The sequence below is a fragment of the Equus asinus genome, chromosome 21, assembly GCF_041296235.1.
Source record: "Equus asinus isolate D_3611 breed Donkey chromosome 21, EquAss-T2T_v2, whole genome shotgun sequence".
Lineage (NCBI taxonomy): Eukaryota > Metazoa > Chordata > Mammalia > Perissodactyla > Equidae > Equus > Equus asinus.
This window is the reverse complement of record NC_091810.1, coordinates 23,686,564-23,712,610: the sequence shown is the minus strand read 5'-3', so window position 1 is coordinate 23,712,610 and position 26,047 is coordinate 23,686,564. Positions and strand designations below refer to the sequence as shown.

The 26,047-nt window shown below is 39.0% G+C and overlaps 1 protein-coding gene across 6 annotated transcripts in view; it reads left to right on the top strand.

Annotated features, from left to right (window-relative positions):
* LRRN1 (leucine rich repeat neuronal 1) overlaps window positions 1–17,477 on the top strand; it is a 38,094-nt gene extending 20,617 nt beyond the window's left edge. For all 6 annotated transcript variants that reach the window (XM_014868398.3, XM_014868401.3, XM_070492720.1 and 3 more), the window contains one exon: window positions 14,213–17,477. In XM_014868398.3, coding sequence (XP_014723884.1) covers window positions 14,495–16,645 — 2,151 coding nt within the window. In that variant the 5' untranslated portion in view covers window positions 14,213–14,494 and the 3' untranslated portion in view covers window positions 16,646–17,477. The remainder of the gene's footprint in view (window positions 1–14,212) is intronic.
* The last annotated feature ends 8,570 nt before the right edge of the window (window positions 17,478–26,047 follow it).

The window sequence follows — 26,047 nt, the reverse complement described above, 5'->3', positions numbered from 1 at the left end:
GTACAGGGTTAAACACTTTTGTTTAGGTTATTTTCTATGTAAAATGTTCTTTGCTAACTAATGCTTTCAAAGACAGTAGTGAGGAGAACAATGGTGCGCATTGATACTTGGTTTGAACACAAGAGCTCTATTTGGATGAAAACTTTTGTTTGCCTCATCCTGAGATTCCGGACAAAAGAATTATTTGTTTATGAATTTCCGTCTGGGGTCAAATTATGAACCTTTTTAAGAGTGCATTGGCTTTCTTGTGTTTGCTTTTTGTACTCCATTGTCTATACACCTGTTTCAGGTGGCCTTTGTTCTGTGGTGCAGCAGGCCCCAAAGGTGGAAGACCATCTAAAATGTATCTTGTGACACACCTTGGTTGCTTCAGCCAACATTCACTGAACACTCGTAGGCCAGGCACTGTGTTAGGAACAGTGTCTACCGAGATCAGTAAAACATAACCTTGGACCTCAATTATATGTTGGCTTGGAGTTTAGGCCACCTCTGAGAACACTAGGATGAGTGGGTAGAGGAAGGAAGCAGAGCGGCTTAGAGCAAAGCCAAGTCAAGCCACGTCTTTTCAGTTACCAGGCCCAGGCCAACGTGCCTGCCAGACTCTGCACCTGTGAGCAGTGGTAGGACAGAGCTGAGCCATGATGGCCTAAGGCAGGAGTATTTAAATTTGGTCTGCATTAGAGCCCTCAGTGGAGCTGTTTAAAAATATATATATGTGTATATTCGCAGACCTATGTCATCAAAATTCCCATAAGGCATGAGAATCTGCGTTCTTAATAAAGCTCCCCGGGTTAATGCACAGCTAGGTTTGGGGTTCTAGGACTGTGCTGCCCGATATGGTAGCTGTTGGCCACATCTGGCTACTTCAATGGAATTGAAATAAATTGAAATAAAATAAAATTTTAAATTCCATTTCTCATTTATGCCAGCCACCTTTCAAGTGCTCAGTAGCTACCCTCTCTGGCAGTTGCCAGCACAGAACATTTCTGTCATCACAGAGAATAGCACTGGACAGTGCTGATGGAGCCATCACAGGTGGCAGCTCTCATCTCTCCTTCCCAGGGATGCACATATCTCCCCACTCATTCCTCTCTTTTAACATATATCATTTACAGAGTTACTCGTGTATTTGTCTTATTCCCTCCCCAAAGGATTATAAGCTCTTTAAGGGCTGGGTCTGGTCTTTCTGACCCTGTGACACAGTAAATACTCAATGAGTATTTGTTTAATTAAATTAATCTGGTTAAATTAGGCACCAGTTTATTGGACCTCTTTTGCATTTAGACTGAAACCAGATTTCATCAGGATCTGGAGAAAGAGATAAGTCAGAGAGCAAGTTTTTCCTAAATTACAAGCATTAGGATGGATGGGGAGCAGACATGTGCTAATTTGCAAGGTTTAAAAAAAAAAAAAAGATACAGCTTTTAAAAGCACAGGGTTTGTATCAGTCCAGGTGTAGAAGAGACCCAGCAGAACTGTGAATATTTGCAAGCTTAATATTGTTGTCATATTCAGGCACCTGAAAAGCACATTTTAATTGATTCAATCAGTTATTTTATTTGTTTATTGAGTGCCCACTATGTAGATGCCAGGCCAGTGCCTGACCCTGGATGACTCATTGTGAACAAGACAGAAACGGGGTCCCTGCCCCAGGAGACTCAGTCTAGTCCTGGCAGATTACAATATTGGCAAGGACTCGCCCTGCCCAGACAGGTTGGGATAGCAGAGTAGTATGGTTTGGGCTCCAGCCTCAGATGCCTGAATTCATATAGAACCTCCTCGTTCTCCTGGCTCTAAAGACCTTGGGCAGGATGTTTCATTTTCTTGAGGCTCCATTTTGTCATCCATAAAAATAGGAAAAATAATGGTTCCCACCTCATAGGGTCGTGAGCATGAAATGAAATAATTTACGTAAAGTGCTTAGTGCAGTGAGTATGGCATAGTAAGAGCGAACTGCTATTAGTAAGTACGAACTACTATTATTCTTATGACTACTACTCAGTCAAAACGACCCTGCAGTGAACGTTAGATGTAAAACATGAAAAATGTCTATAAGTCTAGAACATACTTCACTATTTGCAAGAAAGTTTCCTGTCTTTCTTGGGCTAACAATTTAATTCTCTTTCCTTATTGTTTATGTCTTTGCATCTAGAGTAACTAAGATTGATATATAAATGTGTTGGTAAATGCCCATCTCTTATTTCATTTTTTGTTTCTTTGCTTGGGATTGAACTCCTTAGGATTTAGCTCCTTTGGAACACTTGTTTCCAAGACAGTTAGGAATGGAAATACTGTGGGTGTCATTCTACCGCTCAGGGTAGAGAGGTATGCACTTCTTAACACAGGGCTTGCAAAGGAGAATCCTTTCAAGAGGCTTACCATTAAATTACAAAATTGAAATCCCAAGTAACTAGCATGCAAAGATTTAATTAGCATTGTCTCGTTAAAATAAATGTGTGACTTTTTTCTTACTTCCAAAAATGACATAGCTTTGAAAGTACATTCTAGAAATGAGCTGAGAAAGAGAGGGCATTGAACTTTGAAGGCAGTCATGTGATACTTGGGGAGTTTGCAGGTTCAGCCTTTTCTGAGTCCTGAGCCCATTGTTTGGTCTGAGGGAAAACGATACCTGCTTATATGCCTATATATCATATTAAAACAAAATAAAATGAAAATCTTGGGACCTACCAGATTCTCCCATAAGATTGAATGCAAACCAAACTGCAGAAATATTCATGTGCCTTTGCTTTAAAACCTTTCTAGCATTCTAGAAATCTGGCTTTACCCAAGGAATAGAGGATGGCTCAGTGGTACCCAAGCTGTTTGGCAAAGAGAGAAACCATCCCTAGATCTTCACTGTGATTCGTGGATCTCCAGTCGTTTGGGAAGAATCTCGATTGCCTTCAAGAGCTGTAAATGCTCCCAGCCAGCTCCCTCCCCATCTATACTTCTGATACTTCGTTGACAGTCCCATTCATCAGAGTCCGAGTCGGGGTTCTTTGGGATGATCATGTAGCGTGTGGGAGGTGGTGTTTAGGGCATGGGCTTTGGAGCCAGGCTGTCTCAGTTTGAATCCTGCTCTATCACTTTATAGCTGTGTGTTTGGGGCAAATTACTTGATATCTCTAGGCATTGGTTTCCTCAGTGTGAAAGAGATGATCATACTGCTTACCTCCCGGGGATGTTGGGAGGAAAAAATAAATCACCAAATAAGGGTTGAATTTTAAAAAAAGGAAAGAAAGAAAAGAAATCTATTCCAGATAATTTTCAGGAAGTGCATTAATTTCCTTATTGGGAGAGTAAATATTAACTTAGGTTTTCAGCACCCAACTTTTAATTTTCTGCGTTGAGAACGTCAAAGAAAATTTATGATGGTTGAGATTCTACTATGTACCAGGAATTGCTTAAGACAGATTCCCTCATGACCTGAGAGACAATCTTGAGGAACCCACATGATGCAGATACATAGCTATCATCTTCTAACAGATGAGGAAACCATGGCCCAGAGAGGTGGACTAATTTGTCCAAGGTGCCATAGGTAGTGCCAGGATATGGGCTTAGCTCTCTCTGCCTCTTAAGACTGTACTTTTCTTTTTTTAAAAAAAATACTGAACACAGTTTCTCTTAAAAAGCCAGAATCAAGCATTTTGCCCCAATCATAAGGAGTACTGCTTACGTGAATGCCTTTAAGAGTACAATCCCAGAGAAGAGGCACCAAATACCTAAAATCCTGGAGCGGTGGAGTCATAAGGTATCTTCTAGATTTAGCCCAACCTCATCACTCACAGGCAGGGAAGATGGCCAGCATGATGTGAGTTGGAGGCAAACCCAGAGCTTAGGACTCGAACCCCCTAACTCTTGGTCCAGTGCTCCAGTCTGTGTACCACACCGCTTCTCAAACTACCTGCAAACCAGTAGGATTCAGAGCTGGATAGCATTAGGGCATGGCCCTATGGCCTTGACCATTGTCTCACTTCAGATCTTGGACAAGTGACAACTTCTTCAAGAAAAGTAGAAATGATCATACTTTATACCATATACATGTAAGTCACTCACTATAGTGGTTGATACACAATAAGTCTTTTATTAAAGTAAGCCTATTAGTAAAGTTTTCTATATTCATATTATTATATTATTCACGAGACCTTGCCTATCTTGAACGTCCACTTCCAACTCCTACTCATTATTCAAATCCATTTTACACTTATTATATTTGAATTTCTGTGCCCTTATAGAGTTTGCAAAATACTTCATCACATTAGGAGAAATTTAATTTATGCATTTTACAAATTAAACTTGCAATTTGGCCATGCTTATGTAGAATAGATCAGCCATTATGATCAATTCACTGCCATGTTTAAAAAAAAAAATCAGTGAACATTGTTTAGCTGACCTGACTTAATTTTTTGGAATAAGTTGGCCATCAGCATGATTGATGGAGCTCTCCACTCTATCCCTGATCTGCCTAAGCAAAGGTCAAGATGGAGGTTATTAAAGAAAACAAGCCACTGCACTCTCCCTAAATTATTAGGATGATGTTTCCCTCTACTTCCAATAAATGGTACCTGATTAATGGACTACTGGAGGCCAACATCCTTCAAAGAGCTTTAGACCCTGCCTAAGTGATCAAAAGTACAAATTTTAACTACACCTAGACTAACCGTAGACTAAGGGAAGCAGTGCCGGGTTCTGTAGAATAAAGGATTGTGTGTTTGGAGAGTGGGAATGGAGTCAAGCTTGGCCTCCAATGTGTGGCCTCACCTCACTAAGGTGTCATCCTCTATAAAATGAGAGGTTTTGTTCGATGTGCCAGGTGATCTCTAAGGCCTTATCCAACACTCACAGTGTGTGTTTCTCATATCTCACAAGGAGGCAAGCTTGCTTGCCTTTGATCAGTTGAAGCCAAATCAGAGTCTAAAGTAGATGTTATTCCCTAGGGCTTTTTCCAGAAACACCTTTCCCGACTCCGCCACGCCACCTACTTGGATTTGGATTCATGCCAGCTGGCTCTGTTTGGACTTTTGGCTTTTCAATTTTCTATCTTTCTTTCTTTCTTTCTTTTTTAGTTGTCCTTTGTAATTCTTCAGTCCATCCAGTCCAGCCCTGCCCTGTTTACCATGCCTGGCCAACCCTCCTGCAAGGGCTAATATGCTGTCCATGCCCAGCTCCTCTCAGGAGCTGAATGAATTGTGACCCCAGCTTTTATGCTCAGCTTGGAGACCAGCTGCGTCTTTGGGCTTTTCCTGGAGATGGTAGCCGAGACTGCTCCTGCGGTGAGATGGATTTGCCCGGGCCCCAAAGAGGAAGGAAACTGAGGGCGAATCAAAAGATCACTTGTGTCCACCCTCTTCTGTGCACACTAGTGCTCTTATTCCGCCCAAACATACCCGAGAATTTTTGAGACTTTATTAACTAATAATAACAAATACAAGATGAAAAAGGAGAAGAAGAAAAGAAAATTAGGGAGAAGACAATCAAATTTTTCTCCGGGAGCCAGGCAAACCAACACAGAAATTTCAAGTGGTCAGATTAGGGAATGTTGAATTGGGGATCAAGGCATTTGGGTTTTATTTTGTTCCTCTGCCAATTAACTGGGTCATCTTGGATCACCTAGCAGATCTCCAAGGTTCTGCCTGCCTTTAAAAGTAGGTCTTCCGACAGAAAGGAGTGTAAAATGAATTTTTGTAAATGTAATGCTTTCTTAAAAAGCACTAAAGAAGTTTTCTTCAGAGCAAAGATTCACAGTGTCCTACACTGAGTTTGTAATTATAGGTTTTCACATCTGGAGTATTTGCCAATAATATTTCAAAATTTATACCTAATCATCTAGTTATCAAATACTCCCATTAGCTCAGCATTATAGGTGATATTATTATACTTATTTAGAGGTTGCACACTGGCCATAAATGGCCTTAGAAAGCAGAAGGGTTTGGTTTGGCCTGCAGTTAAAAACATTTTCGGATGCCTTTTGGAGGGCATGCAACACTCCAGCTGTTTACATGACTAGGTTAGACTCAGCTGCCTTCACCTACCTAGCCCCTGGAGGCATTGGAGTTTGAGGTCCTTGGCAAAATTAAATTCCTTGCTTTCATGAAAATTAAATAACAAAAGGGAAAAAAAGGAAAGAAGGGAGAGAGACAGAAAAGGGAGATAAGAAGAAGAAGGAAGAAGGATCACCTCTGAAAATGGCTACAAGTATGGTTTTTCATGACACCAGGAGAATGGGTTGATAAGATGACTCCCTGAGGTTCCTTTGGGCCTGGGAAGCTGTGACTACCTTTTCCCTCAACCTACTTACTCTAAGATAAATAAAATAGGACACGAATTTACTAGACTTGCTCAAGGTCACCTTGGAAGTTTGTGGTGAAGCCAAAATTAAGACTCCCTTTCCTGGCGTCCTCGTTCTGTTGCTCAACCCACTCAGGCGGGCTGCTGAACTGCTGGTTGATGAATAACATGGGCTCTCAGGAGCAGTTCCTTATGCAAAAGAGCCTCAGCAAGCTCCATTATGTCCTTGCAAGGGAATACACTTTATTGTTTCCTTAATGCGTTATGGAGACTGTTATAGCTCTTCCTCCCATACGCACCCTCCATCTGCGATCACTAACACACACTACAGGGTGTTTCGCTTTGGATAATGTGTGAACAAGGAACATAATTTTGGAAAATGGTTGGAGAAAGAAATCTAAGAGTCAGAAAGGGTCAGGGGCCAGACAAAAGTCCAAGAAACTAATGCCTTTAAAAATAGTCAATGCAGATTCAGCCTTCAGAATGCATTTGCAAGACCTTTTTTCCTTCCCCAGGGAAATAAAATATACCCTCCATAAAGACTTTGCTGTAATCTCTCTCTCTGGCTCTACCTGCACTAGCTGTCTACACATTGTTAGAAGGCCTCTGGCCAGCCCCTTTTTAGAACTTGTAGTTGTTAATACCGCAAAAGGCACCCTCTGCTGATTTCAACTGCCCACTCTTTCCTTTCATCCTCAACACCCATAAAAAAGACTCAGATCCAATATGAGACATCCAACCTGTAAATAATAATGGCAAACATCTACTGGGCACTTGCTATGTGCCAGGCCCTCTGCCAAAAGCTTTACATTTAACATCTCTGTCGAATTTTCTCACCACCCTTCTAAAATAGGATTTGTCCTCTGCATTTTCTAAAAGAAGGAAACAGACTCAGAAAAAAAGCTTTGATAATTCGTCCAAGGTCACAGAACTGAATTTGAAACCAGGTCTGTTTCTCCTGAAGCCACAGTCTTAGCTCTATGCTAAGCTCTTGTTTCAGAAAGCTTGCAGCCTTTGTGAGTCACAATCAGCCACTTGTACCTGCAGCAGAAGTCAGGGTGGCCTCAAGGCACAAGGGGATTCCCTCTGGGAGGTCGATCCTTAGAGTGGCTACATGTTGTTGCCCCCAACCCCACCCCACTCCCTCCCATGAGAGTGGCTAGAGGGAGAATTTTTATTGAGACAATGTATTTTTTTTTAACCAAGAGACAAGCTTACTTGAATGAAAATCTCATCTCCCCATTATTCAAGCCGTTCACAAAGGAAGATAAGAAAATTTGAATGCTGTATTAGCCCTGGATCTATGTGGGGGACCAACAGAGCTAAAAGAATGATTTTTCTAAACATGTACATGGTGTGAATTTGGTCACCAAAGAAAGTACACATAAAAGCGCATGTCCTAAGAAGGCATTTTTCTTCATATTTTGGGAATCAATTTTAATTCTTCATGGCTGTGACTACATGTCTGAGATGATGTTAATCTCCAGGTTGGAGGTCTGTATTTCATAATTTGCTTGCCTGCGTAGGATTTTAATTTAGCCCCAGTGTAATTGGTCTCTGGACTTCTAACACTTAATTCTAATAATACTGGTTGAAAATATAATGGAAATGGTAAACAATAATAATACTGACTTTTTCTAAACACCTGTCATGCCCAAGGATCTTAAAGAGAGTTGCTTATTCACTCCCTCCCAATAGCCTGCAGAGGGAGCATGAAATTTAATGGCAAACTTGATGAGGTTCCAGAGATTCAAATAAGTTATTTGAGGGCTCACTCTGTGCTGGACTCTTTCCCAGGTACTGGGCTGAATACCTTCATATAGATTATTTCACTTATTTATCACAATTTTCATATATGAAGTATGCATACTTAGCCTTAATTTTAGCTATGGAAACGGAGACAGAATTTACATAGTTTGTACAAGGCAACAAATCTAATAAGTGAAAAAGTCAGAATCTGAATATGGATCACTTGATCCCTCAGGACAGAATTCTTTCTATGAGCTGAGAGCTATCTGGTTTTTAGCATAAATAGAATTCACATAACCATCATATTTTGGTGGTTCCTTATTTCTTTCGCCCAACTCCTTAAGAACTTAGCGCATAGGGATCCTAGCCCGAAGTCCTACCGAATATTGTGATTTTGTTAAACTAACATCCCATCTGACATAATTCCAGGGGAAAATGGGGGTCAATGCCAATTCACTGATGGTGATGACCATGCATTCCATTTCCTTTGGAATTTTATATTCAGATCAGAGTGTCCCAAACGCTTTCCACTTCTTATTGGAAAAAGAAGCACCAAATGTAATTATATAATTGTTTGTGGAGCCCTTTGAAATGCGTCCCTTGCCAATGTGGGGCCTTTGAAGTCATGGTTTGTTATTTAAGAGATTGTTTCTTTAAATTGCCAGGCTTGTTTGTGGAACATCATTCTGGTAATTAGCAGGAGATTTTCTTCTCACACTTGACCTACTTAGTCCAGTCAGCACTAGAACGGAGCAATTTCACTTTTTAAAAATCTATGCCAGTCATTTTTTATTTGTTGCAGAATTTAAGATAATTAATTTGTATGTGTGTGATAAAAGTTGGCCTGAATTATAATGGATTTACTTTTTTATTATGATATAAAAACAGTAAATTTTCCACCTTCCATTTTTTAATTTTGCAGTTCAGTGTGATAAATATATTGACATTGTTGGGCAACAGATCTCTCAAACTTTTTCATCTTGTGAAATTGACACTATACCCATTAAACACTAATACTTCCTCTCCCCTTCCCACAACCCTTGGCAAACACCGTTCTACTTTCCGTTTCTATGATTTTGACTATTTTAGATACTTCATATGAGTAGAATCATACAGTATTTGTCCCTTTGTGACTGGGTTATCTCATCTAGTATAATGTCCTTAAAGTTCATCTATATTGTAGTTGTGATATGATTTCCTTTTTTAAGGCTACATAACATTCCATCTTATGTATATGCCATATTTTCTTTCTCTGTTTACCTATCAATGGACATATGGGTTGCTTCTATTTCTTGACTATTGTGAATCATGCCGCAGTAAGCATTGGTGTGCAAATGTCTCTTCAAGATCCTGCTCTGAATTCTTTTGGATATATACCCAGAAGTGGGATTGCTGGATCTTATGTTAATTCTATTTTTAATTTTTTGAGGAACCTCCATACTGTTTTCCATAAGGGATTCACCCTTTTACATTCCCACCAATAGTGCACAAGAGTTCGAGTTTCTCCACATCCTCACCAACACTTATTTCCTGTTTTTTTTTGATGGTGGCCGTCCTTAAGTGTGTGAGGTGATATTTTGTGGTTTTGATTTGTATGTCTCTTGGGGTTAGGGATGTTGAGCATCTTTTCATATACTTATTGGTCATTTGTATCTCTTCTGTGGAGAATTGTCTATTCCAATCCTTTGCCTATTTTTAAATTAGATTATTTGTTTTTTTGTTGAGTTGTAGTTGTTGCTGTAGAGTTGTAGGCGTTCCTTATATAATCTGGACATTAACCCCTTAGCAGATTTTGATTTGCAAATATTTTCTCCCATTTTGTAGATTGTCTTTTCACTCTGTTGATTGTTTCCTTTGAGATGCAGCAGTTTTTAAGTTTGGTTTAGTCCCATTGGTCTATTTTTGCTTTTGTTGTCTGTGCTTTTGGTGTCATATGCAAGAAATCATGCCAAATCCAATATTCTGAAGCTTTTCCCCTATATTTTCTTATAAGAATTTTCTAGTTTTAAGTCTTGCATTTAGGTCTTTAACCATTTTGAGTTAATTTTTGCATATGGTGTAGGGTAAGGGTCAAACTTCATTCTTTCATCTGTGGATATCCAACACCATTTGTTGAAGAGACTATGCTTTCCTCATTGTGTAGTCTTGGCACTTTTGTCAAAGATCATTTGATCATATACAGAAGAGTTTACTTCTGGGCTCTCTCTTCCATTGGTCTATATGTCTGTCTTAATGCCAGTACCACACCATCTTGACTATTGCTGCGTTGTTGTATGTTTTGAAGTCATGAAGTGTGAGTCCTCCAACTTAGTTCTTTTCCAAGATTGTTTCATTTTGGCTATTTTGGGTCCCTTGAGAGTCCATATGAATTTTAAGATTTTTTTCTCTATTTCTGCAAAAATTGCCATGAGATTTTAATAGTAATTGCATTGAATCTGTAGATCACTTTGGGTAGTATGGACATTTTAACAATGTTAAGTCTTCCGATCCACAAACATAGGATGTCTTTCCATTTATTTGTATCTTTTATTTCTTTTAGCAATGTTTTGTCGTTTTCAATGTACGTGTTTTTCACCTCCTTGTTAAGTTAATTCCTAAGTATTTTATTCTTTTTGATGCTATTGTAAGTCAGATTATTTTCTAAATTTTGTTTTAGGATTGGTCACTTTTAGTGTATAGAAACAACTGATTTTTATGTGTTTATTTTGTGTCCTACAACTTTGCTGAAATTTTTTATTAGTTTTAACAGTTTGGGGTTTTATATGGCATCTTTAGTGTTTCCTACATATGAGATTATATCATCTGCAAATGGACAGTATTACTTCTTCCTTTCCAATTGGATGCTTTTTATTTCTTTTTCTTGTCTAATTGCTCTGGCTGGGACTTCCAGTACTAAGTTGAATAGAAGTGGCAAGAGTGATCATGCTTGCCCTGTTCCTGATCGTAAAGGAAAAGCTTATACTCTTTCACCATTGAATATGATTTTAGCAGTAGGCTTTTCATATATGGCTTTTATTATGTTGAGGCAGTTTCCTTTATTCCTAATTTCCGTTTATTCCTAGTTTTATCATGAAGGGGTGTTGAATTTTGTCAAATGCATTTTCTGCACCAACTGAGATGATCATGTGGGTTTTGTCATTCATTCTGTTAGTATGATGTATTACACTGACGGATTTTCATATATTGAACCATGCTTGCATTCTTAGTATAAATCCAACTTAGTCATGGTGTGTAATCCTTTTAATGCACTGTTGAGTTCAGTTTGCTAGTATTTCGTTGAGGATTTTTGCGTCAATATTCATCAGGGCTATTGGTCCGTAGTTTTCTTCTCTTGTGAAAATGGATTTACTTTTAAACACTGTTAGTTAAGAGCTCCTGAGACATTACTTATGTTTTAAATGTATAAAATGGCTTAAGAACTCTATGAAGCTTTGTTCTATATATAATGTCGTGTTCAAAAATTAGGCAGGGGAAATAAACTAAAGAGAATTTAGAATTGTATACAAATAGAAACATTTTAAGCACCTCCTTTCGTGTTAAGGAAATTTCATTCTCTGCTCCCAAAGGAGCCAAATGCAGGTTTGGAAGAGGAAAATATGTGTTTGATATGATATCTGACATTCTGAGCTTGTGTGGTTTGTTTGTTTGTTTGTTTGTTTGTTTACAGAGGTATTTGTATCAAAGAGAAATTTGATTATTGAAATACAGTTATCTCAAATCAGATAATTTAAACTAAAATGGAGGCATGAAACTATTCAAAGTGTAGGCCCATAAAAGATATTTTTCAATGGTAACAGATTGTTCTAGGAGGCTGACACAACTTTAATGCATATTTTACTTCTTGCTATGTTTCTTTAAATTCAGTCAAAACATAAAAATTAGTTGAAATTCCATCCCAGCATTATGAAAAGTAGATTTATTCTTTTGGTTTTCTGTTTTGAATTATGAATAAGGAATAATGCAAATTCCTTTGTGGCAGGAATTTCCTTAACTGAACATTTATTGTGATCTTTGCACCTGCTTTAGGATTACTCTATGTGGAAACAAAAAGCATGGAATTAATTTGTGGAGGTAATAATTTGTGAAAAATGTTATTCTCTGAGGCGTGTTTTCCTTTTATGGAATTTCCTGATAAAAGTCAGAATCAGGTAGTTTTATAATATTGAAAAGTTTTGCACATACATGATACATGGCAAAGTAACCAGATTAGGGAGGATCCCAATGTGGTTTCTCCCCGTAGAGTATAGCAGTTACTCAGCATTATGCAATACATTCACTTCCTTCTCCTCCCTCCAACTTGCCAGGTCTGGATTGGATGATTTTTTTAAATTCCATCTTGTTAAACCAGTATCTAGGTTTGCATATTTTGTAAACCAACAACCACAAAAAAAATCTAGAACTTTTCTTTCCTTCTACCAAAATATGACAAATATAGAACTTTTAAGACTGGCTATTTGTATTGTTATACTTCTTTATCAATCACTAGGATAACTATTTTTCAAAGTAAAAAGATAATAGCAGCTCATAGGAATTGAGAGCTTGCTATGTGTTGAGTGCTAAGCTTCAGGCACATTACGTGCTCTATTTTATTGAATCGACAGTAATCTTCTGAGGATAAAGAAAACACTAGTCTCTTAAATTCCTTTAATACTCAAAGCTGAAGTTCATGACAGAAAGACAAGTGTAACGAAAAAGACCACTCTATTTTTAATACCTTAGCAAGTGACTGGACTAGTCTTGGGAAAGCAAGACAGATTCTGGATCCATGATGGCTTTTACACCTGAGTGGAATCTGGAAAACTAGAACCATTAACTACTAATACTATCTTTACAAGCAGGTGAGCAATACATATTTGACCTCAGAAGACCTTATTAAAACCAGTAGATGATGGCTAAATAAAATCAAATGTCCCAGCTTTGCTTCTTTGACTTGTCCTCCAACAAGCACTATTTAGCTAAAACTGAAATCGATATGAGATATAATAAGGTGATAATAAATATAATTAACTTCTACAAGCTTTAATATCTTCCAGGCACTACACTAAGAGCCTTACATAGATTCCTTTAATTCTCTTTAATCTTATGAGACAGAGGTACTTTTATGACAGACCCTATATTATAGTTGAAGAAGCTGAGGCTTCAAGAGGTTAAATAAAATATCCAATATCTCCATGGTCTATAGCTACTAAGTGGTCGGTGACATTCCCATGAGACTGATGAAATTATACATATGAGATATATATCTGAGTATAAATATGTTTGTGTTTGGGGTGGGGGGGTTGTTTCATCCTTTTTGATGAGGAAGATTGTCACTGAGCTAACATCTGTGCCAATCTTCCTCTATTTTGTATGTGGGACACCACCATAGTGTGGCTTGATAAGCAATGTGTAGGTCCATGCCCAGAATCTGGACCAGTGAACCCTGGGCCGCTGAAGCAGAGTGTGCGAACTTAACCACTACAGCACCGAGCCAACCCCAATATGTTTGTGTTTTTAATGAAGATCAGTGGTATAACAGAGTAGAGTCCTTTTACTATTTTATTTGGTTAAGATCAGATGTGGCTATTAGAATATAAGAAAAAGTGATATTTTCCTTTTGTAGTTGTGTTAAATTAACTTTTTGCATAAGGATAATTGAGCTAGAAAAGCATTGGCTGAATATGTCCACAGAATGTACGATTTGGAAAAGGCAGACTTGCTGAAAACAAATGAGGTGTTAATTAAAATATAAATAAATAAATATGACCATAAAAATAACCAAAGCTGCCTTTCATGTTTTGCTTTTGACATTTGATTTTTTTGAACCATAAATATAATGTAGTTTCTAATGTAGTTTAGATACTAAGTATGTACTAATAGTGAGGTTTCACCTTTGTTTTTAAAGAAATGGCATCTGTGGGTTTTTCTGAGTATTCCTATTAAGTGTGTGTATGTGTCTGATGATTTTACCCAATAATACAAGCAGTCCCAATTTAATTGTAAAAGTGGTAACCAGTTTTAGGGCAGTAAGTGGAATCTAGTAAAAGTGCCCTGCAATTTAAAAGCTTTTTTAGTTATTTTGAACATTCTGTTATTAGATTTGTAAGTGATTATGCCTTTTTAGTAGACAAAAGAAAGGCTTTAATGTCGAAAGTATGTGGAATAAACGTACTGTCTGTCCTAATCTGATTTTCAGGCACATCTCCAGACTTTGATTTGGCTGAAGTAACTTATACCACAGAGCCGTGGGCATGCCTGGAATTGAGAGGCACAGATGAAACACTCCAAATTGTGTCCTGCCTTTTGAAAACTCCAGAAGACTATCCCTTCGGACTCTGGAATTCTACACATCTCAACAGAGACTTCGCTTGAATGTTTACATTTTCTGCTTGCTGGGCTACATACATAGCACTATTTAGTGTTCACCTTTTGTTAAAATTTACAAGTGTCAGGGGTCGAGCTTGCTCAGCAAGCCAGCATGGCTAGGATGAGCTTTGTTGCAGCAGCTTGCCAGTTGGTGCTGGGCTTGCTAATGACTTCATTAACTGGGTCTTCCCTACAAAACAGCGAGTGCCCACAACTTTGCGTGTGTGAAATTAGGCCCTGGTTCACCCCACAGTCAACATACAGAGAAGCCACCACCGTTGATTGCAATGATCTCCGCTTAACCAGGATTCCCAGCAACCTGTCCAGCGATACACAAGTGCTTCTCCTACAGAGCAATAACATCGCCAAGACCGTGGATGAACTGCAGCAGCTTTTCAACTTGACTGAGCTAGATTTCTCCCAGAACAACTTTACAAATATTAAGGAGGTAGGGCTGGCCAACCTGACCCAGCTCACTACTCTACACTTGGAGGAAAATCAGATTACGGAAATGACTGATTACTGTCTGCAAGATCTCAGCAACCTTCAAGAACTCTACATCAACCATAACCAGATTAGCACTATTTCTGCTAATGCTTTTTCAGGCTTAAAAAATCTTTTAAGGCTCCACCTGAACTCTAACAAATTGAAAGTTATTGATAGCCGCTGGTTTGATTCAACACCCAACCTGGAAATTCTCATGATTGGGGAAAATCCTGTGATTGGAATTCTGGATATGAACTTCAAACCCCTCTCAAATTTGAGGAGCTTGGTTTTGGCAGGAATGTATCTCACCGATATTCCTGGCAATGCCCTGGTGGGCTTGGATAGCCTCGAGAGTCTGTCTTTTTATGATAACAAACTGATCAAAGTCCCTCAACTTGCTCTGCAAAAAGTTCCAAATTTGAAATTCTTAGACCTCAACAAAAACCCCATCCACAAAATCCAAGAAGGGGACTTCAAGAATATGCTTCGGTTAAAAGAACTGGGAATCAACAACATGGGGGAACTCGTCTCTGTGGACCGCTATGCCCTGGATAACTTGCCTGAACTCACAAAGCTAGAAGCCACCAATAACCCCAAATTATCCTACATCCACCGCTCGGCTTTTCGAAGTGTTCCTGCCCTGGAAAGCTTGATGTTGAACAACAATGCCTTGAATGCCGTTTACCAAAAGACAGTAGAATCCCTTCCCAATCTGCGTGAGATCAGCATCCACAGCAACCCCCTGAGATGTGATTGTGTCATCCACTGGATTAACTCCAACAAGACAAACATCCGCTTCATGGAGCCCTTATCCATGTTCTGTGCCATGCCGCCCGAATATAGAGGGCAGCAGGTAAAGGAAGTTTTAATCCAGGATTCAAGTGAACAGTGCCTCCCAATGATCTCTCACGACACATTCCCAAATCATTTAAACATGGATATTGGCACAACAGTTTTCCTAGACTGTCGGGCTATGGCTGAGCCAGAACCTGAAATTTACTGGGTCACTCCCCTTGGAAATAAGATAACTGTGGAAACCCTTTCAGACAAATACAAGCTAAGTAGTGAAGGTACCTTGGAAATATCGAACATGCAAATTGAAGACTCAGGAAGATACACCTGTGTTGCCCAGAATGTCGAAGGGGCAGACACTCGTGTGGTGACAATTAAGGTTAATGGAACCCTTCTAGATGGTACCCAGGTGCTGAAAATATATGTCAAACAGACAGAATCTCATTCCATTTTAGTGTCCTGGAAAGTTAATTCCAATGTCATGATGTCAAACTTAAAATGGTCATCTGCCACCATGAAGATTGACAACCCCCACATAACATATACTGCCAGGGTCCCAGTAGATGTTCATGAGTACAACCTAACACATCTGCAACCTTCCACAGATTACGAAGTGTGTCTCACAGTGTCCAATATTCATCAGCAGACTCAAAAGTCATGTGTTAATGTCACAACCAAAAATGCTGCCTTCGCACTGGACATTTCTGATCAAGAAACCAGTACAGCCCTTGCTGCAGTAATGGGGTCCATGTTTGCCGTCATTAGCCTTGCGTCCATTGCTGTGTACATTGCCAAAAGATTTAAGAGAAAAAACTACCACCATTCATTAAAAAAGTATATGCAAAAGACCTCTTCGATCCCACTAAATGAGCTATACCCACCACTCATTAACCTCTGGGAAGGTGACAGCGAGAAAGACAAAGATGGTTCTGCAGACACCAAGCCAACCCAGGTTGACACATCCAGAAGCTATTACATGTGGTAACTCAGTGGATATTTTGCTTCTGGTAGTAAGGAGCACAAAGACGTTTTTGCTTTATTCTGCAAAAGTAACAAGTTGAAGACTTTTGTATTTTTGACTTTGCTAGTTTGTGGCAGAGTGGAGAGGACGGGTGGATATTTCAAATTTTTTTAGTATAGCGTATCGCAAGGGTTTGACACGACTGGCAGCATCTCTAGGCTTCCAGTTTGTGTTTGGTTTTTATTCTTATCATTATTATGATTATTATTATTATATTATTATTATTATTTTGTTTTAGTTGTTGTGCTAAACTCAATAATGCTGTTCTAACTACAATGCTCAATAAAATGATTAATGACAGGTTGGGGTTCCCCTGCGCTTTTACCAGTAGCATGACCCCTACTTCTGAAGCCATCAGTAGAAAATACCGTGTCCTCCAAAAAGCTAACCGACAGTTGTGAAGCAGCATTGAACCTTTTGTAGCAATCTGGTCTACAGACTTTTAACTCAAGAAGCTAAGGCTAGACTTGTTACCTTGTTGAATGATGTTAGTTGACTGTACTGTAATGTTGTATCAACTGAATTGAAGGTTTGCCTTTGAACAATGACTTTTCTTTTTTTGTAATAGTTAAAGAGGCTTAGAACAAGCTAACAGGCAATAGAAATATGTATATCAGATTTTTTAATGTAACAACCTACATGTTAATTGTTACCTTATTCTTTTTATCTTTAGTAGACACTTTTAAAAGAAAAGACAATAATTTTGTTGTGTTTAACTCACCAACATGTGGTGTATAATGAAGACAGAACTACAATAAATTAGTTTTGTTCTGATTTTTTAGAACACTTGCAATAATGTATCATTTATACTTCTTGCTAGTTGCAGTGGTGATAGTTTTCACATCCCTAAAAACAACCACTAAAATAAATCAGCTACGGAATCTTGCTTTTTAAAATTAGGCCCTAAAAAGTTTTGAATTGTTTCTCTAAGGGAAGAAATATCTATTTTAATGAAGATCTTTTAATGAACAGGATTTCTGTATTTTAAATATTACTGACTAGAACTTAATGGAGGGAAAAGTTGATATGAAGAAAAAAGGTATATTACTGTATCCCATGCATAACTAAACATGGCAAAATATAGATATATACATACACACATACATGGCATATGTCACATTCCTTTCCGTAAGAGTTTTGTTAAAATCTGATATCTTTTTAGTAGCACCCATACTTCCCATCAAAGTCTAAATCATAGAGCTATGTAGTATTCCAAAATGTATTACATGTTGTTTTTTAACAGCTGTCTATATGCTTAGATCCATATTACTCCATATATCAGTGTAGAGATATCTGCTGAGACAAGTAAATGATTAATAGAAATCAGAACGACTTTTTTACAATTGGCATGTCTCATCCAAATAATATATATAGCCAGTTTTGCAGAATTAAGTGTTTTCCAGGAAATGTGTGTGTGAAATTTAGAACAGAAGGAGCTAGATTTAGGTAGGAGGCCAGTTCCACAAAGTGTGTGTGTGTGTGGTGGGGGTGGCTAAAGATACAGTTAAAAGAGAAAAGACCTATTTGAAAGTGCGGATTGATAAAGCAGAAAAATAAAGAAAGGCTCTACCAGATGGCACCCACTGCCAGGGACATGGTGTCACACCAGAAACAATGAGATTGTAAAAAGGGACTGAGAGCAAGCAGGTGCCAGCTGAGCAAAAGCAAGGAAAAGGGAGCTGAAAGAAAGTGCAGGTGAGGCAGGTGGAAGAGTTTCTTTCTTTGTAAAATTCCTTGTTTCATGAATCACTTAGACAAAAAGATCATCACTTCCTTTCCCATTTCTAAGGGAAAAGAAAGAATTTCAAATGCAGAAGCTGTAGCAGAGAAACGACGATTATCTGAGCTGGAAGCATCTCTTCCTAAAGTCTTCATTTGTTGGCGAGAAAAACGTAGGCCCAGAAAGATCTGTAACTTGCCCAGGTCAGACCCTCCTTCACGCTGAGAACTCTGCACTCTTACCTGTTGCTCTGGATCCAGCAGCCTTCCACATTCCTACGCAGAGCTCATCTTTTACAGTTCTCAACAACCTCCGGTGCCCCTGCTTCAAAAATGCACTTGATCCTCAAGTTCCCATTTACTCAGGACCAATTTTAGCTCAAGGACAGACCAGGGGGTCAGGAAGGGTTCTGCATTGTTGGCATTGCCAAGTGCATGTGGGAAACACAGAATCGGAGGTGCTTGGGATGCAACCTGGGGGCCGGGATGGTTCCTGTCAGGGAATTCTTGCCTTCAAATATCTACAAAGAATGGTGGATCTTCTAACAACTCTCCTGCTAAATCTGCAAGCAGTGAAAGGGGAGTGACATTGCAGTATTAGGTCCAGAGCAGGGAGAAGGCACCGTTTATCCTAGAAAGCAATGATTTGAACCTGGCGCAAAATCGGCACTCAAACATAAATGAACGAAAACAACCATTTCTCTCTTCTGGATATATAGCAAGCACCAGTGAATCCAAGTGTTTTTGTGAACTACCTTTTGCCAGGCTAGTTTGGGGGGGAAATCTCTTTTAATTTCCTCCTCCAATAAAATATTTGGGCTTAGTTTTCCTCTTCTGTGCTAATTGGGTTGGCTTTCAGTTGATAGAAAGCAAAATGGTATAGCACCTTTTCCCTAGCCAAGTATTTCCTCATTTGTACTTAATTTAATTCGATAAGTTAGATAGCCAGTGAAATTAGACATCAAACTAGGTCCTAGCTGATAATGGAGGTTACGTCACCTTTACCAGTGAAGTGACTATTACAGGTCACTTTCAAATTTCATATTTTCCCTTTTGCTTCCTGCTGTCCTCAGGGCATGTATCTCTAACCTGATTTTACAAAGGTATTTTTAGAGCAGTTTCTTAAAACAGGCATTTCCTAATTTGCCCATGTAATTAATGACAAATTGAACTGATGCCATGAATGTGAAAACAAATACAATGTTGGGTTATCAATTTTTCTAATTTGGCTGTGTGATTGGAAAAAAGGAATCATCTTCATGTACAAAAAAAAAAAAAAAACCAAAGTCCTTTATTCTCTCTCCTGTGGTTTTCTACTTATTCATCATTCAGTCATTTATTTATTTGCTCAGGACACCACAATCAGTCCTTTTCTTGGTGTTCGCTTTCTGTCTCTGTATTCATTTTCCAAGGCATTTTCTTTTCTTCATTGCTGTTCTTACCACTTGGGGAAAAAAAAGTTCCTATCTCTAACACTTTACCAGGAAAACCATACTTTTTGCCTTTCTATTCACTGAAAAGAGGAATTTAACTCCTTCTGATGCATTCTAATTACAACTGAAAGTGCTTTCTTTACCTCAATTCTTCCACTCTCACCCTGCTTGCAAATAGAATTATTATTACTATTATTCATAAGGCATTAGGCAGAGGGAAAATATTTCTTTAAAGATGAGTTTTAGAATCACCAGCTGGAGCTCTAGAATGATTTTGAGCTAGAATCTTTGCAGAGTTGATCTCATCTGATGGGCATGATTTCTCCTCCCTGCCCTTCTGCCCCACATGCGCTGGTATCAGCCCCTGCTCTGTGTACTCCGTGTGGAGAACTTAGGGTACACGACAAGAATAAGGAGATGGCAAGGGAACTCATCATTTTGTACGTGCTGGTTCAACATCGCCCAACAGAGATAACAGAACTAAATGGGTTTCTTGTATTGTAGAACTCCTCAGAGATTTGACAGTACTAATATAAAGTATACAACATTTCCCACAGCCATTTGACCACTGGTGTATCTGAGTTCTATTCTGTACCATAGATCCTGAGATATTGAGGATTTACTTTAATCCTGAAAACAGCCCAGGTAAATTGGGTATTATTCTTCCCAGTTTACAGATAAGAAAACCAAGTCCCATAGGAGTCATCATTTTCCTAACACAGTACAGCTCTGTAAATGGGAGACGAAGATGGGGCCCTCCACTTCCAGTTTCCTCTCCTTCCATCCAGGGCCCTTCTAAAGGGGAACAAGCAGCATCTGTCAAGGGCAGAGGCTGGAGGTCACAAGGCGCATGGGAAAGGCAGAGTAAGTACGTAAAGGAGAGCTCCTGGGAGATGACACTGAAGGCTTGCTTTATGTTTTCAAATGTATTTCTTTTTTCCCTCTTAAGAAGTCTGGGATCTGTGAGACACACATCAAAACTATGTTTACATTGGGCTAAATTTTAATTCTAACCTTCATTTCTCCCAATACTATCCTCTCTGTTACCCATTCAGAAAATTAAAAATTTTAGAGATTTGTGGAAGAGATTCCATGCTTGTTCTTTCCTTTGCAGTCAACCACGGAAGGCTTATGTAAAATTAGTGACAAACTCAATGTTTAGCTCAAAACTTAAATGAGGAAATGTGAACTTCATATAATTGGGCTGTTGCAAGAGTGGTATTTGACACACCTGGAAACAAATGGCTTTTGTACAATTACCAAGTCTGTGGAGTTTGTGCGATATGTATACTCAGAAAACTTTGTTTCCCCGAAAAAATGTCCATCTGGAGGCCATAAGACATGAGAAGGGTCTTTTTTTTTTTTTTTTTGATAAACACAATAGCCCTCATGACATACCCCATTTTGTCATCTATTTGCTTAATAATAAAGCAAAACCAGTTTCATGCACCTCGTGAAAGTAGCCCTGGCTGCCAAGTGGGTGAGACCATGCCACTCTTCTCCTTTCCACCTTGGCCTCCCCATGTCTCATCTGTAAGTTTAAACTGACAAGGTAAATTTCAGCCTGGGCCCTGATAGAATGGTCACGAATTCCAATAAGGGGTCCGTCCTGAATTAAGTAGTATTTTATGCATCAATCTGCATGTTAGCACGTCTCACTAATATAAATAGAAGACAGGATAGTCATGGGAGGAAGGGAAACAAACCATTTACAATGATGACTTATGAAAGAATAAGGAGAGAGAAACATTCATCATGTGTCTTACCGTCTGCTAGGAGCTTCACATAGATCGCTGACATTTGATCCTCTTAATTGTCCCTGGAGGTGATTACCATAGTCCCTCCATTAGCAATGAGAAAAATGGATACTCGACCTCAGAGATGCAAGTAACTTACCTGAAATCACACAGCTGATGAGAGGCAGAACGTAAACTCAAGGTCTACATGACCAAAACTTGTAGTTTTTCAATTATAAACTGGTCCGCTAGCTAAATCTGGATCAGGAGTATAGAACACATAGACCAAAATCCAATTTGGCACTTGAGACAGAAGGAAAAATGGAGCAAAGGAAGGCACTGCCCAGCAGTGAGGCCTCAGAGTGCAGGGTCTAATTTAAGACCCAAACCTGAGATCAATATATGGAAACAGCAAGCCAAAGAGAGGAAAAAGTAGAGGCCAACTATTCAAAGCTTGTGACAACGACTTCACGCAATCAAATGGAAGACACCGAAGCTGTGCAAGAAAACATAGCTAAAAAAAGGGGCTGGTGGCGTGGAGTAGGGGAGAGTCAGAGTAGATAGCACATGTTGCCATATATGGAGCCCTGCACATGCTCCAGATGTTGTGCTGAGCACTTGAACTGGATTATCTCACGTAATCTTCAATAACCTTATGAAGTAGGTATATCCCCATTTTTCACGTGGAGAAACAGCTTCAGTTCATCAGTCATAAGTGACGAAGCCAAGATTTCAACCCTGGCTGTTAGACTCCAAGGCCCAGGACTAAGCACGAAACTGTTTTCTAGCTAAAGCGGTACCCAGAGTATGGGCTGGCCATCTCTTTGCTTGAGTGATTTAATTCCTGAGAGTGAGAAGCAAGGAAAAGGGTGAGTTTCGTGACCTGTTGATCTTTCAAAGACCTCCCAAAAAGGTTTGTTAACACAGGCTTAATGCCACAGGAAATGCTGCCTCACTCTTTTTTTCTTTTGTAATTGTTAAGGTTAGTCTCACATTTTAATCATTTCTCTGATCTATTTCTCAAAGCTATATCACATTGTCCAGAGCAGACTTGTTCTGACGCCCTGTGTAGTCTAATCTTAACTTTCCTGTAAATCATTCCGGGGGTTGGGAGTGCAGGACAGACAAACTCGCTGGAGAACTGCTAAAATGAAGACTTTTATGACTAATCCCACATCTTTGTGATCTCAATAACCCTTCATTTAAAAATATATTACTTTCTATCTTCTAAGAGGCAAATTGGTTTAAATATCTCCTGTTCTACTGATGAAACTATGACAAAAAGGCCACTATGAAAATTAACTAAAATATACGCTCCCATATTATTTTCGCTCTTGTTAAAACATCACACACTTATAACAATGCTTGATTTCACCAAATTTTATTGTAAGTGGCTTAGGTGTGCCCCCTATCATATGATAGCTCCTATACACCCTTTATTTTAAAATGGGATTTTTTTCATCTGATTATAACAGAAATATATGTTGACTATAGGGAATCTCAAGAAAAATATGTATTAAGAAAAAATAGAATATATAATTTTACAATTCCAAAATAATAAGTGAAATTTTGGTGTACTCTGTTTTAGTCTTTTTTCTCTGTGTGTATATTTATATAGGTATATACACATAATTATAAAATATACATCTTTATGAATATAAAATTAGAATCTTGGTACATATAGTTTTGTATATTATTTTTTCCCTTCATGGAAAAATAAGCGTCTTCCCATATTATTAAATTCTCTTGGAAAGCATGATGTTAAAGTTTGTGTAATCATCTAGCATATGGACATCCAGTGATTGAACAATTCCTTCTTTTGGGTGCATTTTACCTCTTCCACGTCAGGCACTAGGAGGATAAAAATGAGCCTCCCGTACACATGCTTTCCAGGTCGCAGTCATGGAGGAAGATGGACATCCCTGTAAATGACCACCCAGTATGAGAGCTACCACTAAGAGGATGCAATGGTGGCATGAAAGCACAGGGAAGAAGAACCCTGGTTGGTTTGGGGAGCTCAAACTTCAAATCTCACTACTTAACCTTGGAATTAAAAGATGAGGTAAGCATTCAACAAGACAACATCTAGAGGGAGGGCATCCTGGGCAAAGGGAGCAAATCCGCCTGATCACAGAGCTTCCGAGGGCGTGGAGGACGGCTTCCCAGAGGAGATGGGGATTCTGGAGGCATTCCAGCGTTGGGCCAGGGGATACTAAAATATAGAGTAACGAAATAGGAAGCTGAGGTAGGAGAGAAGTTATAGCAAGTTTTTGTGTGGAGATGAGAGGGAAAGGCTGGGTGACACGGAGCCTATGGTCCTCAGAAGGAGCTTTGCTCTTGATTCAATTCTTTTAGACATTCCACATAATCCTTTGGGGATGGTCTTCCAGGTGAGAGAAGAGAAGCTTGCAAGAGCTGCTTGATAAACCTCCCGAGCCCTGGGGCCTTGGCGTGGAATGTCAGCTGTGGTAATACATAAAGCCCAAGGGTTAAACAGATGAGAGATTGCCCTAATTGCTTACATCCCCCCAATCAGTGGCCTGCAAATAGTACAGGTTTCCTTTGGTGTCTATGGTGTCTGTGGTGTCAGTCGCGTGATTTCAGTAAGTTGCTTGGGGTTCTGAGGTTGACATGTCAAGGAAGTGCATGTTTGGAAAATGAAAACTCATTATGTGGGATTTTAAAACACAGATTAATCCTCTGTTCAACTTGCTTTTTTGCCCACTAAATACAAATATTTCTGGTTCACTCACTTAGAAAAAAGTTCTGATCTTTTTAGTGTTGTAAAAACGAGGCCTTGGGCTGGGAATAGCAACAAAGAACAAGCCACACTTTGATACACCTACCTTTAAACTCATACAATACACCTCCTTTGTTTCCGAAAGTAAAACAAGTCAAGACATTGCAGCACAACCTAATATAAAGTAGCTCTGAATCTAGAATCTATTCCTATGGGAGTTCCTTTGGATTCTTAATTTGATTAATTCCTGAGAACAGAAATTCATGACAGCAAGAAGAGATTGGTAGAAAAGTTTCTTTTTCTTAATTCTTCTCTGAACAAGTATATTGATGGATATAATATTTAGTGGTGTTTTTATCATCAGGAGATTTGTCCAAGCCTGTTTTCAGATTCCATCAACCCGCCCTTTGAATTATTGTTCTCTTCTGAAAAAAGATTCAAATAACCGTTCTACAGATATCTTCATTCTAATCCATTTCCCCAGAAAGACAAGGTAAGTTATAGTTAGTTTCCCATTAGGTGTATAAATTGAGACAAGCAGTTTTATAGACAGTGAAAAACACTGGACAAGCCAAAAGTCAATAGAGGTTTGTTGAAAGAATGAAGTCATTCACAACTTTGACTTTGGAGTGAATAATAAGTTTTTACTCTAAGTAAATTCATCTTCCTAGTTAGGTTTTGTTTTGTCAGGTAATAGATTTTTGGACTGCTGCAGAGAGCAAGCTGGCATTTGGTTGACTGGGGGAACAGACTGCATTTCCTTTGTTTTCTTTCTTTCTTTTTTTCTTTTGTATTGAGGCCCAGGAAATTGTGCCTTACTTTCAATCCAAGTTTGTGGAAATCATGAAACCCAGAACATTCATTTGGGGTGAGCCATTTATGGTGACCCGGGATTTGTCTTCAGCCTCCAAGCTTCTATCATGAACACACGACACAACACCTTACATTTTCTGGGCATAGTGCAACTGTCAGTGGATTTGGTAGCCACAAATACTCCCCATACAGATGAGTACATATTCTTTATAGTTCAGTGGAGTGCACTTTCCCAATTCCCCAAACTCTGGGGAAGCCTTATTCAGAATAGCACAGGCATCCTTTTGTTTTCTTTTGTTTTTTTTCCCCAGAAAACTCTGCACTTTGCAGATGATTGGCAGGAATTCATACACAAGCTCCTTCATGTTCTACAACTACCAGTGGCCAGGTTTGGGAGGAGTTTGGGGAAGAGTAATGACGCTAGGGGAGAAATGGAAAGAAAGCCATGTGGCCACTGTAGAAATGCCAAGGAGCAGGGAGAGTGTAGACAGAAAAGTCTGCTGAGGGTAGTGTGCAGACAGACATCAACTTCCCTCCCTAAAAGCTCTGTAACATGCAACCGTGGTAGGTGTGGAGAAAGGATGATCAAAGTTTGCTGGCCTTTTGTGAATCAGTCTCCTTTTCCTTCTATTTTCTCATTTTCTCTAAACAAAGCTGTCTGACATTTCTACAATTACCCCTAACCCCTCCCTTATTTGGGTTCTCTTCTCCTCCCTAGCCATTGTCAATTACAGAGAATGAGAACTGAAAGTTGGACCTAAAAGAGTGGAAGCAGCGTCCCAATCTTTAAGTTTTCTTTTAAGTTGTCCCAGCCAACCCCACCAGGGAATATAGAAAGAGAAATCCAGAATAGAACCTCTTTCCATGAATTCTAAGAAGTTGCACATGGTTGGCTTGAGCATCCTTTAGCTATGGCTCTTGGAGC